Source organism: Oryzias melastigma, linkage group LG7 (assembly GCF_002922805.2).
Source record: "Oryzias melastigma strain HK-1 linkage group LG7, ASM292280v2, whole genome shotgun sequence".
In the NCBI taxonomy this organism is placed as follows: Eukaryota; Metazoa; Chordata; class Actinopteri; order Beloniformes; family Adrianichthyidae; genus Oryzias; species Oryzias melastigma.
In genome coordinates this window covers 9,575,570-9,593,599 of record NC_050518.1, presented here as the reverse complement: position 1 = coordinate 9,593,599, position 18,030 = coordinate 9,575,570, and the positions used below count along the sequence as shown (strand labels likewise).

The window sequence follows — 18,030 nt, the reverse complement described above, 5'->3', positions numbered from 1 at the left end:
AAACTGGTACTGCAGTTCGAACTTCTCTGCTTCCAGCTGGTGCATCCACTCCCACAGCTCCTTAGCTTTCTCCCTGTGACATGAAGAGCAAACTGTCGGTGAGATCTGGACATTTACTAGGACAATAAACATGCTAGAAACTCCACTCTGTTGCGGAATTATTAAATTATTATTGCTATCTTTTTCCAGTTGTCTGGCATGATGAAGGTGTGAGATTCATGATAATCAGAGAAGCTTTATTTGTACAATTTCATAACTGAACTTGAACTGTAAATAAACAAATTATTATTCATCCAGCACCGTGCATATCTTACTATGGGTTTTCAAACCCATTTTTTTTTGTACTTTTCGATCTACACCTCTTAAATCTTTGCAGATATTTATTTATATCGTTTTCATAGGACAACACTGCTGAAATGAATTGTTGATGTAGTGAAAAGTAGTCAATCTTGTATAGCATTGTAAAGTTGTTTTTTCTGTAAAATAAATCATAATAGAGGCATCAATAGCCAAACCCCTGGCGACAAAAGTGAAGAGTGTATACTGTATATTCAAATGCTTTCTGATGACAGACATAATTAAAAATAAATGTTGGAAAATCCACTTTTGAAAAGAGTATTATTGTTTTTAATCATTTCTTTTCAACAGTCAGACATGCAACAGTTTAAATTTAACTTCAAACAATGGAGGAAAGAGAGAAAACCATCAACACTTTCTAAACAAGTGTCAGGAAATTACCCATAAAATGAAATTGTGCTCAAAATTATTCAACACAAAGAATTTTTTATTTTTTTAGCAATAATTTACAAATAATAATAGTTCTCTGATTATGTTCTAATCACATTGAAGAGGTAGAAGATGTGTACTCAAAAGAACATTCACAATTCCTCTGTAAAGTTGTAGAACATTCAGGCTTAAAATAGAAAACTTAAAGTCTAAAAAGTAATTTTTTATTACTCTTACAAACTGATTTTTTTTTTTTTTTACAAATTGCAAAGATGGTTTTAAAGCCTTTGACTTATTTATTTGATTTCCTGAAGTCTGCCTGCAGTCTGTAACAAAACAAAAGTTGGGTTTTCTATCAATCTGCTCATACTTCCATCAAAATAACTTCCTATCCTTGTATTTCTCAGAATGTTTACACAGGTTTTTGCATTGTGGCCTAGTTTTTATCAACTGATTATTATTTCGTGTTTGATGTCAGTTATTTTATTTTTGAGATCAAAAATGATTTTTTTCCCCCTTGCAATTTTGTGTTCATTTTTTCATTCTAAAAGAAACTGTATTTTCTTTTCTGAAAGATTCTTTTCATGAGATCGGTTCTTTTTTGTGTAAATGTATTCTATATTTATTAACTTACTTAAGTCTGTCTTGACTCATGTTTTCGATGTCCAAAGACTTGCGTCTCTCATTGAGGATCTTCTTCTTCTTCTCTCTTTCTGTCTGCCTCTTACCGCTCCTCTTCTCTGTCTGTGGAAAGTAGAGAAATCTATGATTTTATTTTATTTTAAATTAGAAATGATATTAAAAAAAGATTGAACTCACCAACTTCTGCATGTAGCCTCCAAAGTGCAGACTGGTGAGGGTTTTCTTCTTCTTCGCATCATCTTCTGCTCTCTTCTTGGCCTCCTCCTCTTCCTTACGAGCTCTTTCCTCCTGGAGAAACATAATAGCAGAGATGAAAATGACGAAAGAAAAGCTAATGAGCGATACTTTTTTTTTATGTGACTTTACCTCAAGACGTTTTTGACGCTCTTTATCTCGCTCACTGCGAATCCTTTGCTGCTCTGCTCGCTCAGAGCGACGCTTCTCCTAAATGACAGACCGGTCCACCTGACTGTTAGAAATCTGTGTTTGTGCTAACCAATGTAATCGAATGTGTACTTACAATTCTATCTTTCAGATTGATCAGCTCCTCCTCCTCTTTCTTTCTGCTCTCAAAGTGAACTTCAATCAAAGTCTGAAGCTCCATCAGGTCTTTCTCCATCCTCTTACGATGGATGTCCTTCAAAAACAATCACACAAGCAAACATCCACATTTTAGTCCTGATCACAAAGGGTGAAATCTGAGTAGAAATTAATTATTTCCTGTTGGCATCTGACAGTCAAAACGTAAAAATTGTCTCTCACTGTTGCAAATGTGTCACTTACATCAAAATCCACCCTTTCTCCATCTGGGATTTTGGGAGGGATCAGGTTTGGCATGGCGAAGGGCCTGGAAATGATGTAAGGATTTATGAGTATAATTAATTAAAACTCAAGAGGCCTCTTGTGGTTTCAAATTGAAACAGATGTCATTAAAGCATCTCTAAAGTACAGCGACAGCCTCTCAACTTTCAATTTAAAGTCATTTTGAAAAATCATCACACCATTTTATTTAAAATGCAAAAGTATCTCTGGTCACTTTATTAGCCACACCTGTCCAAATGCCTGTTTACACACATTTCTAATCGGCCAATCACCTGGCAGCAACTGAATCCATTTAGACATTTAGAAGTGGTTAAGAAGATCTGCTGCAGTTCAAGCCGATCATCAGAAAAGGGAAGAAATGGGATTGAAGTGGTTGTTGGTGCCAGAATTTGGTGTCAACAACATGAAAGCTTAATGCCAATTGAGCATGGTTCCAACACCACAGCCTTCCTGAGTATTTTTGTTCACCACGTCCATCTCTTTCTGACCACAGTGGACCATCTTCTGATGCTACTTCCAGGAGGAGAAGGCGCCGTGTCATAAAGCTGGAATCATCTCAGATTGGTTTCTTGAACACGACAATGATACTAGCAAAGTGTACCTAATAAAGTGGACAATAAGTGTATAAATCCTCTAAAATTTAGAAATTTTAATTACCCCAAAATTGTCATATTTGTGTCTTTTTGGAAAGGTTGAACTTAAATGGGAAATCTGTGTTTGTGTGTGTTCTTGCAAATGTGTTTCTTACTTGAACTTTGGTTTGGCCCCCTCCCCTGTTTAAGAAGGAAACAACAATATAAAGTTGAGTTAGACCTAAAAATACATGCAAAAACAAGACACTCCTGCACAAAACTGTTTTAAAAGCCAATCTAATGGAACAATTCATACTTTTTTGTTTCACAATTCTTAAAATGTGCATCTACTGTCAAAAATGATCAAGAATCAATCAATCAAGAGTCTTTATTATCATTTATGCAGAGCAAAAGGTAATTTCTGCCAGCAGCTCTTTGCTAAAAAAAAATAAAAAAATGTAATTTAACATGTAAGAACATGTGAAAGCATCAGGTAACGAGCACAGAGAGAAACTGTCCTACCGTCCCCCTCCTCCGTCTCTCCTTCTTCATCTGAAATAAAAGAAAAAGCTCATGTGAGAGTTTGGGAATTTTAAGGAAAGAAAACTAGAAGACAAATCAGGTAGTGGAAAGTTCAGGAGCATGTTTTTGGTCTGAGAGACATTCCTCCACCATGCATCACTCGCCACAAATAGACTTTGATGAAGTGTGAAGAGTTGTCCAGGAGGAGTTGATGATAACAGGCTCTCTGCTCGCTAATGTCGCGTCCTTTCTCTCCTACCTTGTTTGCAAGTTTATCAATTATTTGACGGAGAATGAAATAGTTCTGTACCTGAAGCTTCGTAGCCTAAAAGATTTATCTGCTGGACGAAAGATAATGAATGATCTTAACAATAGATAAAGTGTTTTAAACAATTTAGGAATGTTTTTTTCTGTCAAGGTGGATTGTTAATTTGCACTTGTGACTTTATAGGGTTTTTTTCATTATTGTGATCAGCAGAGTTGCTGCTTTTAATTGTAAAATATAAACAAAAAAAATCATTTCTGCAATAATTTATGAACCTGATGGACTTCTTCCTTTTATGAAGATGAATGATCAAACTGTAACAGGTGTATGCTCCAGCTGACCTCCAGAAGCAGCTGCTTAAATCTTTCCCATGAATACTTTGCACTACTAACGCATCTGTTTCCAATGCATTAAGTGACTGGAAACAGATGCATTGTGGGACCTTTTGCTGGTTCAGCAGAGTTAAGGAGCTGGAAAGAACTGACAGAAACTTTCTCAATGCGATGGAGTCACACAAGGACACGCCTAAACAGGGATTCTGACTAATACGCTTAATTACTGTATTTATTGTGACTAAGTAAACATGTCCGTGTGAGCCCGTCGCATACTGAGGTGAAAAGTTTGGTGCAGCCAGCGGATCGTCCTCACACCTGTGTGTGACTGTTCATTAAGGGAGGAATACATGAGTCATCATCATTTAGTTGTCAGCTGCATGCCGACCTGCAGGGAAATTACAGACAGGATCCCTGATATGTCTCAGACGAGACAGCTTTAAAATAAAAAAAAAAGAAGAAAAAGAAAGAAAGAAATCGCTCACCTGCTTCTTCATTGGCCTCCTCAGCAGGTTGTGTAGTTTCTGCAAAGAAAGGTGTAATTATCTCTACTGAGAAACGTCAATTTTGTGAAATGTGGTAATAATTAAAGAACGGCTTTTCAAATTGAGTGTTCGTTTCTTTCATAATACTTGGATGTACTGGATCGATACTAACCGCTTGTTTTAGAATGAACTACCCTCCTCTGGTATTTCAGGCTGATAGCACTCGAGCGAGAGAGTCTGCTTGTGATTATTTGTAATCTGTGCATGATTCAGATGACTGCTTGAATGGAGATGTTTAAAACCATCCCATAAAATATACACTTTTGATTAAAAAAATACAGTTTTATTAAAGGATTTTAAGATTTCTGTAGCTACAAATGGAGGCCAAAACAATCAATAGTTTGATCAGATACATGAAAAGCTTCTGATATGTTTTATTACTAAACAATAAGTGTTAAAATCTTCCATTTCCATAACAAAAATATGATCATAGATAAAGATTTCAATCTAAAGGCATGCTCTGTTGATTTGTAGATCTATTGAACCGTGCTTTCGTTTATTTCCTGGAAGAATTTTGGCCAACAACTTTTTAAAAGGAATCTTTGAGGTGAGGTTTCGGAGAGAGCATTTCTACGCTCTTTCTTTAGCCCATCTGATAAAGATTTCCTGTAAATGTATTATGTTACAGTTTTAGCGAAGCGCTAGATGTCAGGCAGATTGCTTCACATGTGACACAAGAGTCTCATTGTCTGAACCCGTGCCCCTTAGCCTCTCATCACCTGTCTGGCAGCTGATAAGAAGTGTTTTTGCTGATATGCTGTGTTTATTTAGATGTTTCAAGAATCATTTGTCCAGTTTTTCCTCATTTTTTTTCTGGAAACATTTATTTTTACAGTAAAAGAAATATTATAATCTGGTTCAATTCCAAACTCTTTTGTCACAAAGTTAAAACGCCAGTATCCAAAATACATCAACAAGTAGCTTTATACTTGTGGGTTTGCAACCTGCAGTGCCGGAGTCATATGTGGCTTCTACCCCTCTATTGAGGTTAAAGGAAAAATAAGAGATTTTTAATTTTAACGCTTTAAAGTAAAAAATAAGTTGGTAGAAATGTAAAGAAAAAAAAAACGAAAAGAAAACCAACACAAACTTTATTTAAATCATTTACAGATAGTTGAAGGACATCTTAATTAATGTGTTAACACAGCAAATTTTCTATTTTTAATAAATTTAAGGATTTTAAGTGCGCCTTATGGGTAAAAAAACATTAAAAGTCACTAAATTAACTCTGATTTGATTTTAGTTTGTCAGATTTACATATTTTTGGCTGGGATGCATGACAAATGAATTATGTTTTTGTCTTTAAATCACTGTACTCATGACACTATGCTACTACATTTACTACATTAAGATGATCCTGTCGCACAAGGTCTTTTATTTTGAAAGGAAGTCTTTCATATTTTCTTTTAACATTTATGTTTCGTCTTAATTCCAAAAAGCAATAGTTAGTTTATATTTATCATAACAGTAACAACTAAATGACATTAAAAATACAAATCAGTTTTTTTCTGAAGGGTGAAGTCAGACTTTGTGGCTCCTCCTGGTCAGTGAACGACTTTTTTTGAGTGTTGAAGGTTGCAGACCCTTGCTTTAAACTTTTTTTGATTTTGCCTTTAATTGTCTTCTGCATTTGTTTCATTATAATAAGTTAGTTTCTAAACTGTTTGTCTCTCATGAAGATAATATTTGACTGTGTAATGAGCTAAACAGGAGAAGAAAAATGACTTAAATGGATTCACGAGGAAAACTGTGAATCTATTAAAGGATTGATTATAAAAAAATTATAACAAAAAAATTATAAATTATAACAAATTATACCTGGATAACTTCTGTCTGAACAGGTAGAAACTCTTGAGTGAATATTTTGTCTGTGAAAGTCTGAGTACTACCTTCCTCTGGCTCTTGCTCCTCTTCTACTTCATGTTCTTCTGTAAGAAGACACACCCAACTAGTTTTTTTCTTTTAAACTCCAAACAGAAACATTACCAAAAGTCATTTTTCAACATTGTTTATCAATGACATCCTTAAAAAGTAGTGTGTACCTGCTCCATCCGCCTCCTCTTCCTCTTCTAAAACACACAAAGAAGGACTTGACTAATGTAATCATGTAAGGAGAGATACAAACTGTGGTTTCACGACTAAACGCGCTACAACTGCGTTTGGAAGGATGCCACTGATTCTAATCGCGACTCAAAAGGCGTAAAGAAGAAGAAGCATAAAGGATAGTTGTGAAATACTCAACATAAGATTAACCACAATAACTCCACAATGATGTCAGTTCGTCGTTTGAATTAAATGTACGATAAAACATAACAGCAGACGACCAGATTAAGCAGATAAACTTCACTTTTTTTTTTCTCACAACAGATGCAGCCTTTTTAACATTATTAATGATGTGTGTCAGGATGCCGTATTAAGCTCACTGGATCTTGCAAAGAAAACACCTGTCAATACAGCAGGGCCTTAGTTTAAACAGCACATCACTCATTGTGTGTGGAGACAATGGCGTGCACGGTGACTCACGAGCTCTTACCTTCCACCACCCTGTGAAAGACAAACACATTTGTAAATGACTGGTGTCACTCAAGACGTAAATGCACAGCAATTCGTCTTCCCTTTACAATAATGTACAGCAGCTCCTGCTCTGAGAAAAGCCAGGAAAAGACTGCCTGTTTGTACAGTTTAGTATGTGGGTGTTGTCTGGAGACATTTCTGTGCTCTTAAACAAAAACAAACAAAAAAAAAAACTCACTCCTCGTATTCCTCCACCACTTCCTCGGTGTCCGACATGGTGGAACAGGCTGTGGTTCCCGCTGCTGGTTTTATAAATGGAGAAGAGGGCTAACTGAGAGCAGAAGAGGAAAATCTTCCTAAACTTTCACTGACTGGAGCTTGAGGTGAGTGTCAGTGGGGGTGAAAGGAAGCCAGCGCTTTGTGGAGGAGATTTGAGGACCTCCTTGTATGTTATTAATAACTTTTTTTAGATAGCATGTACTCTCCATTATCAGCATTCCCAAAAAAGGCAGCCATGTTGACTACTGTGGGGCTGCAAAGTCGAGATGATCCAGATATAACCACGGTTTGCTCTTTAGACAATGACTCACACACATACACCCTTTGTCACCCTTGTTTGGCACTAACAAAACCCAGACCTCTCTCCTCTGGGGTAATTACAAGGTCAAAGGTTTAAATGTCAGACAACAATTTAGTAGGAAAACATTTTTATTCTTCAGAAAAGCAGAATTTTGTACAAAAGTACAGATAAAAGAGGCAGATCGGGAAATGGAAAAAAGAAAGTTTTGGCAATAAATGCTGGTGCAATAATATCCTGAGGCCTTTAACCAGCTCAGAGTGCCTGGAAAGTAAAAGTCAAACAGCAGCACAGCTTCAAACAAAACCATTTGTCAGTGGGGTTTGATAACCACTTACATTTTCACTCCTTTAATAGCTGTCAGATTTATATCCTCTGCACTTCCAGCATGTAAAACAGTTCAAACATTAAAAAGATGAGCGAAAGTATGCAATGAAAGACTTTTAAATGTGAAAGATGATTCAGCTAAAGATACACTCCACATATTTTTAACTGTTTTTATTGTGCTTTGAAGGTGTGTCATCCAGCAGGTTTCCATATCTCCACCTTTTCTGCAAATTCAGAAACACAAAGTGACAAATTCAGAAGTGAAGACTTTGAAACTTTCAAACACCTAACTAGTGTCTTACCTGTTGGATATTGCAAATGTGGTTTCTTTATTTGTAGGTTTTTCCAGGGCTGGTCTTTGGAGCAGCGTCCTCTCCTCTGTTCTCAAACAGGCTTCTCTTACTGCTGATGTCCACATGTCTCAAGTCCTACACACATCGTCAATCTTTGAGGCTCTGATTGCAGTAAAAGTCTATACTGTTCTTTAAATGACTTGATGTTTGTGGAGGTTTTAATGATAAACTGTAAATCTCTTCCTGGAAACTATATTTGCTGTGGTCACAAATAAACATCTTTAATAGCTGCAGATTTAGGAAAATATTTCAATAGGACACTTTTTTTTTAAACAGAAACTTCTTTAAACTAAGCAACAAACCAGGTTTTGAATGTGACAGACAGGTGAAAGTGTGCTGCTGCCCTCTGCTGTCAGAATGTAAAACTTTATTGAAATGTTAACTACTTACAGGGCTGAGTGAGGATCCAGATTGGTTGGACTTAAAGCGGTTGATCCGTTCTGACATTCCTGATGTGAAACTTTTAAAATCCTGTTTATTAAAAAAAAACAAAAAAAAAAACAGATTTTTTATTTTTATTTTATGTGACCTATCCATGCTGCTGATTCAAGAGGAAGATGGGTTTACATTTCTGGAAGCCCCAGGACTGGTGAGGCTCTGTGCCGGCTCGTCTTTTTCAAAAAGGGTTCTCTTCCTTGAGACTTCCTCTAGCAGGAACAGAGTCCTCTGGGTCACATCTGGAGAGCGAGACGCCTCGGATTTCTGCTCAGATGCGGGAAGTGGAGGTCAGGGGTGAATCACACAAAATATTGCAAAATCGGACAAAATTAAAAGTACAGGAACTCTGAGTGGGTAAATGATTAATAGATCAGGAATGTATTTGTGCTAAGGATGTATTCAGACAGGAAAAGTCAGATAATCCAGACAAAATCTGCTTAATGTGGTCCGGATCGGCCCCAGAACCTTTCTGTTCCGAATTAAAGCTTGTAAACAAAAGCATGTTTCTAAAGATCTTTTCAGTCATTGGGCAGGAATTATGAGGGCGGGGCAAAGCAACAAGAAAAAGAATAATGGTAGTCCTACGCTTTCCGAACCTTGTCGTGATTGCCCTCTTATTCAAACTTTATATTTTGCTCACCAATTTGAACGTCTGTATTGATGTCAGGAACAACACTTTTCACTATTTAGCACAGTGGAAGCATACTGTAAGGTGGTTGCTAAGGAGATGACCACTATGGTATGCTAATAAATGTTTATGACATATAGATTGTGGGGAAAACAGTGTGAGAAACAATGTGGATCACATCAAAAGTTGCTTTAAGGAGCCTGCATTCATTCAATCACAGTTTGATAAGTTGATGGGTCTCATCGTAGCTCCACATTTGTCCACGACCCATAATTTTGGTCCATTTTGGTCCAGATGTTCTGTTCCGAGCACAGAGCCTATTCAGACTAAAGATCAAACCGAAGCTCAGCCCGATCTTAAATATCAGTGTTGGTGGTAACGGATTACAAAGTAAAGAATTACTGTAATTTCATTAATTATGTCAATATCAGAGGGATGTAACGAATAGTTCTTCACATAACTAGTTTCAGATTTCACTTTGTATGAAGGTGTAACAGTTTTTTCCCATCTCTCTTTGAGCAGTGGCATAGACCACATATGTTGTAACTTTGTGTCATTTTTCACCCTATCTGTTTCTAATGAAGCCAGATCATTCTTGAACCATGTTCATACTTTACACAAGATCATTGCTTTGAAAATAAAGTTTGATGAAAGACGAGAGGATCTTGTTTATGCCAAACTCCTTGAGAATTTGTATGAGTAGAAAAAAGTAAAGTAACGAATAGTGAATTACTTCTTAAAATGAGTAATGTGATTAGAATTTCACCCAGTAAATAAAGTAATCAATTACAATTTAAAAGGAATTTACCCAACACTGCAAAAGATGGATGAGAGAGTATTCCTGGTCCCGGATCAGGATTCACTTGGATGTTTTCAGATTGAAAGTTTGTTCCGGATTATCGGAGGAAACAAACTCTGGTTCACTTTAAGCAAACCAAATGTGTCCAGTCTGAATACACCCTCTTCCCTCTCTCTCTTTCTTTTTCTTTTTTATAAACCATCCTAAAGAAGAAAAAGCAATAACATTTCTAACAACTCAATATTTTAATATATGAAAATCAATGCAAACGGAGGAGAGAATTAAATAATTCTCAGAAACAAACTATAACACAACAAATGTGTGTTTTTGACATAAATTCTACCCTTTTTGAAGCTCTCAAGAACTGATTGGTGTTTGTGTTTGTGAAAAGGTCACTGTGGGTGATTTTTATCTTTTAACAAACTCAGTGGCTGCCACGCTTGGACGGACGCTCCTACCTGTGCAGCCTGAGCCAGCCTCTCCATCTTCTCCTTGATAGATCTGGAGGAAATCCTCTGCCTCGAGCTGAAAATGAATGGAATCAGAAAAGTAATTGTTTTTAAAAAGTTTATTTTTCAAAAACATTTTGAGGCAAACGGAAAAATATATGAGGTGGAATATGAACAAATAAATGACTCACTTTCTCTGGAAAGATGCTTTGTCCTCATTGTCGTCTGGCTCCTTGCAAGCAGAACAAAAGATAATGATGTAGTAAATTTTAACTAAAATTTGTTTTAATTAAGTCAAAATTTAAAATATGCAACATTAAAATAGTAAGTCAACATATGCATTAAATAATAGAACCTTCTTGTTACCTTGCTGGACTCAAACTTCTTGGACACAATTCTAACACTTGAGCTTTAACGACAAAAGTACATAAGTAAACAAACAAGTGTAGATAAACGGGGTAAACATTTTTTTTGCATCCTTACCTCCGCTGCAGAGGCGATTTCTCTTCTTCTTTTTTTTTCATCATCTGTAAAATAAACAAGCTTGTATGAATACCTGCCGCTCTGCACAACCAGCTCTTCCTCTATGATGAGTTGGAGCAAACAAAGCTGGCAGTCAGCAATAAAAGCTGGTAAAAAGCATTTCAGGTGTTAATAAAAGCTGCAAACCTGATCGGCACAAGCAAATTATCCTCAGCTGATAGGCTGACAGCTGATACAAGATTAACTCCTGTTTTAATAGTCAAATGGCATTTAGCAGAGAGCGTGCATGCACACTGAGAGGTGTATATGTGTGTGTGTGTTTACCCTGAAAGATAAAGTCCTGGAGCTCTGTCTGACGAAAGGAGCTTTAGCGGTCTGTTCAGAGTCTCCTTTGGAGGAAGAGTCATGCTGGCTGGTCTGAGATAGAATAAAAATAAACGTTCTGCTAAACTAGAACATAATTTATTCTATTTGTAATTTAATAAGCTTTAATTAAAACATGTCATATTAGCTCTTTTTTGCAAGCTCAAAAGCTGGAGCTTCTAGCCAGCAGAGGGCGCTGTTTGACTTTCTAAGCTGTTATGTTAGCACTTAGCAAGCCCTTTGACAAGCAAAGCAAGACAATTGTTGTTTAAGTCAAACAACCTCCACCGTGTGGCCGTTCTGAACGGGGCTTCGGCTTTCTCGCGTCGAGGGACTCCAGTGTTCCTGAGGCGACGATCGGCCCATCGGGGAGGACGGATGTGTGGGAGTCGTCTGCCCGCTGGCAGAAGGAGATGAGTTGTCTAGTGAGATGGATACAGAACTGCAACAGAAGAAACACAAACAGGGAGACAGTCTACAATCACATTTAATGTAAAAACAATCAGAAACATCTAGGTTTTGGGTCCAATACGAACTGTTACAAACAGCTTTTTATGTATTTGTCACTGGCTAAACGTGGAAAATTGTTCTGAAATTGTTTAAGTCATGTGTCCCTGTTAAGTCTTTACAGAATAAATGTAAAAGTCAAAGGTCATAAAACGATAAACTGATGCTGCAAAGAAATTCAAAGAGTTTGTTTAGTTCAAATGACCTTAAATGCACTGAGAATGTTGAATGAAGTCACTTTATTATTATTTTTTTCTTTATAGGTGTATAAAAGTCAAGTAAATATTCAATCAGACTTCATTCTTCTTAAACGGATAAATGAATATTAAATAAAATCCAAATAAGAAAAGTTTTCATGTGAACCTGACAAACTTTCGAGACGAGCTTGATGCTGGTATGACATCAGGATCTGGAGGTCGGTGCGACACTTTTCCATTTTCATGCTAAAAAGACAAAAACAGTGGACGATCAGTGACATAACCACACAAAATGTAATCGTTTGCACTGAGGCACCCACGACACACCTAGCATTACGAAACACGGTGAGGCTGTGTTCAGATATGGCCAAAGACAGCTTCCTTCATGTGGAACAGCAGATAAAAGCTGAAATTACGACCTTGAGCACACATCTTATCTGAGTTTAGAGAGGATTTGCATGTCCAGTAACTCGCAGGAAAATTGCTAGTCCAATAATAGGGCCGAGGATTAAATATTTTTTTCTCATTTTTTTTCCCCTTGAAACTGTTTCTCAACACATGAGCTAGGATTTCCAAATAATTAAGTCTAGCTGCAAAACTATTGATGCAAATCAGTGGATGAAACCGAACTTGAAGTCCAAATACGGTGCAGCAAAAGTACTAATGGAAGGCAGTGGCTTGCAGAAGCAGATCCACAGACAGAAGCTGCTGTCAGAGCACAAACACGAAACATGATCTGAGCTGGTGCTGGTCGCTGCAGGAGCCAGACAATGATTAACCCGACTCTCTCTGCGTGGGGGAACAGTTAACTGTGATTAACCACACAGCGGAGTGGCACTGACAGCGTCACGATGATTGGATTAAAGCATAAAAGAAAGAAAGAAAGAAAATTTCATCCCATTTCTTTAATTCAAGTTTTTCCCAAATAATATTTTTTTGTAGTTTCATTATTGATATTAGAAAAAATCGTCCAGGTTAAAAGTTTGCTCCATTAGCTCCGCCCATTTCTCAGGTAAAGAGATAACAGCAGGATCATTTAACAGGCTTTGTTAACTGTGCCTGATATTTTGCATAGGAATGTCCCCCAACAGCTCTTATTTTGAAAGGCTAAAAATATGAGTAATTAATTGATCCTAACGCTGTTTTAATGAGTTTTCTTTCCTCTAAACAGTTTACCTGTCTGCTTTCCGTGGTGGTTTTAGTTTTGCTACTCGTGGACGTTTTCACAGGTGGTTGTGGATTGAACACACTGTCCTTCTCCTCATCCAGCCCCCCGAGAAGAGCCAGGCTGACACCCCCCTCATCTCCTCCTCTCCCGCTTCCCTCAGGATCGTCCTCCTCCTCTTTCTGCTGTCGCAGTATTTCCACGTGACGCATTCTCCGCTTCTCATCACGCACTCGCAGCATCTCCACAAAGTCCAGCTGCATCTGCTGCACACTAACAAACAACACAGCATGAATGTGAATATTCTGTTTGATTAGTTTGTATCTTCATTAAAACTTCTCTTTTCTCAATTAAGCAAAATTGAAAAAAAGATAATCTATTCTTTAGGAAAGTTTGAACCACACCAACCGAAAACAGAAAGTAAAACTGTCATCTGATACACATCTGCAACAAGTTTCAGATTTACTGAAGATTTATTTATTTTTAATCTGTGACACAGAGTGAAAGAACAACCTGCTGATGTCCTGGGACCCCTGAGAGGACTCTGTCCCGGGGACACTGTCACTGGCAGATGACTGGTTTTTGGGTTCAGGGCTGGAGTCCACATCTGGCTCAGCCGTGGTGATGCTCTTCCCCCTTCGCCTCCTCTCACGCTCTGCCTCCTCCTCATCCTCCATCGTCCACTGGCGTGCCAGGCTGAGCAAAAGTTTGAAAAGAAAAATGTTACCCTTATATTGTCAAATTATATTGTGATTTTCAAGTGTGGAATTGGTTGAGAAATGGGTTAAACAGAAATTTATAAGTATTTTTTTAAATAATCAACTTCTATATTTAAAGTATCTCAAGATTTGGCTTTTCAGATCTGCAGTAAGATCTTTTCAAATTAAAAGTCTTATGATTAAAATCCAACACGAAAAGAAAATAATACACTTAAACTTTAAACAACTTTTTAATGCAAAAAAAAAGCAAAGTTCCACCCCTCAATACTTAAATAACGTCATGAAATGCATCAGGAAATGATCACTTTTGCACCATTTCTACATTACTAAGACATGTATTTCCTTCAGCATCAAAACTGAACGTTCTACACCTCCCTCGACAACGTTTCCTTTTCATTTCTTAGTCCAAATTTTCGGATCTCACCTGGATAAAGCCGACCAGTTCTTCCGGCTGATGGACATCTTGGAAAAATCCAACGGATTCGTTCCCAATCCCGTCAAAGACGCAGGTGAATTGAATGTCAGCGGACAGATGTCAGACACAGCGAGACCAAAGCAATCCACCTTTACCCTGCGCGCGACTCGCGGCGGCGTCACGTGACCTCCAAGGTGCGCTTCCCACCTGATAGTGGAGGAGTAGGTGGGGTGAAGAGCGCGCGGAGCCTTTCCTTGTATGGTGGAAGTGCAGCTAATCCTCCAAGACAAATAAACTCTCCTTCATGATGAATGCGGTTCCGTTTTTCATTCCACTGCTTTTGCATTGGAGCCACTTTATAGATAAAATGGAGCAAAGTAAAAACAAGACTGAAAGCAATGGGTAAAATGCTTTAAATAAATGCAAATTTTGTATTTTTTAAATATATATATGTATTCAACCTAATGGAGGATTTCCAAACTTTTCAATGTTGTGCTAGAGTCTCTGCTGAGTGAGTCAGTGTTTGCTCCATAAGACCACACCTTTCTCTGTAATGTACCGGACTCTGACCCACACACAAACACACAGGTACGGAACTTTATATGAAATGCATGTAATATAGTTGTAACTGATAACTTAGGTGTCAGATCTTTGTGTCCTCTGTGCACATGAGCAGACACCACTGCTGCCCTCACATTCATAGAAGACTGGGTGCTGTTAGAATGCTATCTCCTAGAACTGCTTTGCATGCTGCACTGTAACACTGCTGCTCTAACACTTAAAAGTGCTGGTCCTCTCTGTGTTTGCAGGCGCATAGCAGCTAAAATACCTAGTGTGTTATCCAGCTGGGGTGAAATGTTCTCATGGACCTGTGATATAAATGCATTTTAACACCAAACAGGTCATTTTCAAAATGGTCCACAAACTTGTGGTTCTTGAGAAATCTAAAAGTACTAGCATGTGCAGATATTTTAGTTCAAGCATTATAGAAGTTTTAGTGATAGTGGCTGGATGGCTCAGTTGGCTGTATTCAGGACTGGTACATGGGAACCCAGAAATAATTTCCCAGGGGGCGCGATGATTTGATTACAATTGCATATCCCGCACGTCTCATTTGTAATCTGGAATGGTGCAGGTGCATTTTTAGATGTCTTGCGGAGACACGTAGGTTTTTGGAAAAAGTTCTAATTTTACGCCGACTAGACAATTTTTTTACATCAATCTGTGGCTGTCCAGGCACATTTGGAAGTAGCAGCAGTCCAGTCCCAGGTAGGTGGCAGGAAGGCAGCACCACTATAAATCCCAAAGGTCCCCAAAATCATCTGATGGTAAAAACATATTGACTCCCAAGTCGTCACATATTGACATTTGGTTAAGGACCCCTCCACATCACTTTTTGATGCTGGGTGTCCTCAAGTCATCGTTTTTCAACGTACTGGCTTCCTACTAAATGACGGGTCCTCAACCTCTGGGCTGTAAACCAGAACTGGTCCAGTACCACGGCGTGTAGCACACCGGTACCCAAAAGCAGTACTGGTACCCTAACCTGACACCGGACCAGATGCGGTGCTGGGCACAAACCTGACGCCAACCAGTACTGGGTTAAGGTTAGAGTACCAGTACTGGACGCGTCCCAGGGACCAGTGGGCATCCCGAGGGTTGCAGACCCTTGATTTTACAAACAGCCAGCACGTCAAAAGATGATGACTTGGAGACACCCAAAACATCAAAAAGTGACGCAGAACTTAACCAAACTTGGCGATGAGAATGTGTTGGATGGTCAGACGATTTCAGGCTGCCACCCTCATGGCACCCCCTCTGCTGCCGTCCCACTACCACTGTCTGATTGCTAGAAATTGTTCGGTACTAGCATGGACACTCAACAAGGGTTGTTGACATGGGCCGGGGCCCACAGATGACCAGACGTCGATCTGGCGATCCCGGCCACCGTGGGTCAAATGGGGAGACGGCATTGATGTTGCACAAAACTCTTCATGGCGTTGATAGCACCACAGCGACTCGGAAACCTACATATTGAAAAATTGCAGTTGATGATGAGAAGAATTGAAGAAAACCGAACATTGTGCCTTCTTGGAAGGCATATTGTCTAAAACTTTGTAAATTGACAATATTATAATGTGTTTCTTAAAATGTGAGTTTCAAAGGATCAGTTTGCAGAATGGCTCGTTTTTTGTATACTTCCAGGCTACTGGGCAGCACTTGATATGGATGGCTGCGTCTGGACACATTTACACATCGTCCAGTCAGAGCTGCTGCCGGACAGTGATCTAGTTGCCACTGCCCTGTAGCTGCCCAGCTATTGCCCAATGGGCTGGGTCATCCTGTGCCAGTCCCCAGCCTGGATAAAATACAGGGTTGTGTCAAGAAGGGCGTCCGGCATAAAACTCTCTGCCAAACGAAATGTGGAGACCTTTGAGGGGACATGCCAGAAGGTAAACAACAACATTGTCAGAGTGTTAGTCTAAACTTTTTTTTTGTTGTTTTCTTTGTAACTTTTGTTTATAAAAAATACAAAAAAAGATTAACTTTTGTAGAATTCTGGGTACATTTCAGATTTGTCCATCTGACCCACTACAGCTGGGGGAAAAAACATTCCAGGTTGTGGTCAATGAGATCAAATTATTAAATTTCTGTTTTTGCTTGATTGCCTGGTAATTGGATACTAATTATAATTTATGATCCAAGCATGCACAAAGTCTGTGAAGGTCCAACTAGTAAATGCATTAAAGGGAAAACACCAAAAAAGGGAAAGGAAGGTCTGAAAGCAAAGGAAAAAGACCCAATAGACACATAATGAGGGCAGGATCAAAGTACACACACCAACATGACCATGTGGTTTGGAAAAAAACCCTTATTGTTATTTTTATTTTGATCATATTCTTCCTTTCTTCCTCTTTCAATCCAACTTTGACCCCCTGAACATGCACCAAAATTTCTAGACACATCTGGTCTTGTGAAAAATAATTTATTTTAAAGTAATCAACCCCCCTCCCCCCACTCCCATCCTCCAAGTAATGTCATTCCAGCAGCTCTGAAAACAAGCTCCTCGTAAAGTGAAAATAAATATCTATATTATTAGAAGTATTTGACCTTTTTTGTAGATTCAAATAATAAAGCCTCATAAACTATATCAGGCACATGAGAAATAAGATTAAAGATCATTATTGTGATGACCTTTGACCTACAGACTGTCTATTATTTGGTGGCAAAATGTGAAAATGCAAAATTTTCCATGACACAATTCATACACAGAGAAGGAACTGATCAGAAAGGGTTTTCTTAACCTTTGACCTCATCATAGTAGCCCACTGTATGACTTAATGGAAAAGAAAAGAGCTTTGCTGGAGTAGGGGGTATGGCAGAGCAGTAGCAGGGCAGGAGAGGTTGGGGATTCAACATAACTCACAGCTTTAATTTGGTTTTATATCCTCTGGTCCATATTGTCATTTCTTTGTTTTTGTTATATTGCTACAGTCTGTTTTTTAGTTTTCCTTCATGCGAGTTACTTCTCTCCTGCCTTTCATTTATATTTGGTCTTTTTTTAGAAGCTATTTCAGTCATATTTATAGAATACTAGTTTTATTCTCTTTATGACAGAAAGGTCTCTGAATAGGGCTGCACGGTGGCGCAGTGGTTAGCGCTCTTGCCT

General features: G+C 38.3%; 2 protein-coding genes across 3 annotated transcripts in view; both read right to left on the bottom strand.

Moving 5' to 3' along the window:
- Window positions 1-7,499, bottom strand: part of tnnt2a (troponin T type 2a (cardiac)) — a 10,034-nt gene extending 2,535 nt beyond the window's left edge. Inside the window, exons 1-12 of the mRNA XM_024293132.2 lie at window positions 7,179-7,499; window positions 6,960-6,970; window positions 6,469-6,495; window positions 6,316-6,354; window positions 4,367-4,405; window positions 3,285-3,314; window positions 2,939-2,963; window positions 2,152-2,215; window positions 1,889-2,005; window positions 1,735-1,812; window positions 1,546-1,656; window positions 1,361-1,470 (exon numbers count right to left, since the gene is read on the bottom strand). Of these exons, the coding sequence (XP_024148900.1) occupies window positions 1,361-1,470; window positions 1,546-1,656; window positions 1,735-1,812; window positions 1,889-2,005; window positions 2,152-2,215; window positions 2,939-2,963; window positions 3,285-3,314; window positions 4,367-4,405; window positions 6,316-6,354; window positions 6,469-6,495; window positions 6,960-6,970; window positions 7,179-7,216 (689 nt within the window). The 5' untranslated portion in view covers window positions 7,217-7,499. The remainder of the gene's footprint in view (window positions 1-1,360; window positions 1,471-1,545; window positions 1,657-1,734; window positions 1,813-1,888; window positions 2,006-2,151; window positions 2,216-2,938; window positions 2,964-3,284; window positions 3,315-4,366; window positions 4,406-6,315; window positions 6,355-6,468; window positions 6,496-6,959; window positions 6,971-7,178) is intronic.
- Window positions 7,500-7,630: 131 nt separating this feature from the next.
- lad1 (ladinin) lies at window positions 7,631-14,527 on the bottom strand. Of its 2 annotated transcripts, XM_024293101.2 has the most exons (14): window positions 14,370-14,526; window positions 13,740-13,922; window positions 13,238-13,499; window positions 12,228-12,307; window positions 11,640-11,799; window positions 11,319-11,411; window positions 10,995-11,038; window positions 10,878-10,920; window positions 10,703-10,743; window positions 10,521-10,587; window positions 8,765-8,899; window positions 8,588-8,668; window positions 8,147-8,272; window positions 7,631-8,068 (listed from the first exon to the last, which is right to left on the bottom strand). In XM_024293101.2, the coding sequence occupies exons 1-13, from the start codon at window positions 14,405-14,407 to the stop codon at window positions 8,174-8,176; spliced, it is 1,326 nt and encodes a 441-aa protein (XP_024148869.1). In that variant the 5' UTR covers window positions 14,408-14,526; the 3' UTR covers window positions 7,631-8,068; window positions 8,147-8,173. The 2 variants fall into 2 exon arrangements, with proteins under 2 accessions (XP_024148869.1, XP_024148871.1); XM_024293103.2 differs by lacking the exon at window positions 11,319-11,411 and having other exon boundaries at window positions 14,370-14,527.
- Window positions 14,528-18,030: the final 3,503 nt, after the last annotated feature.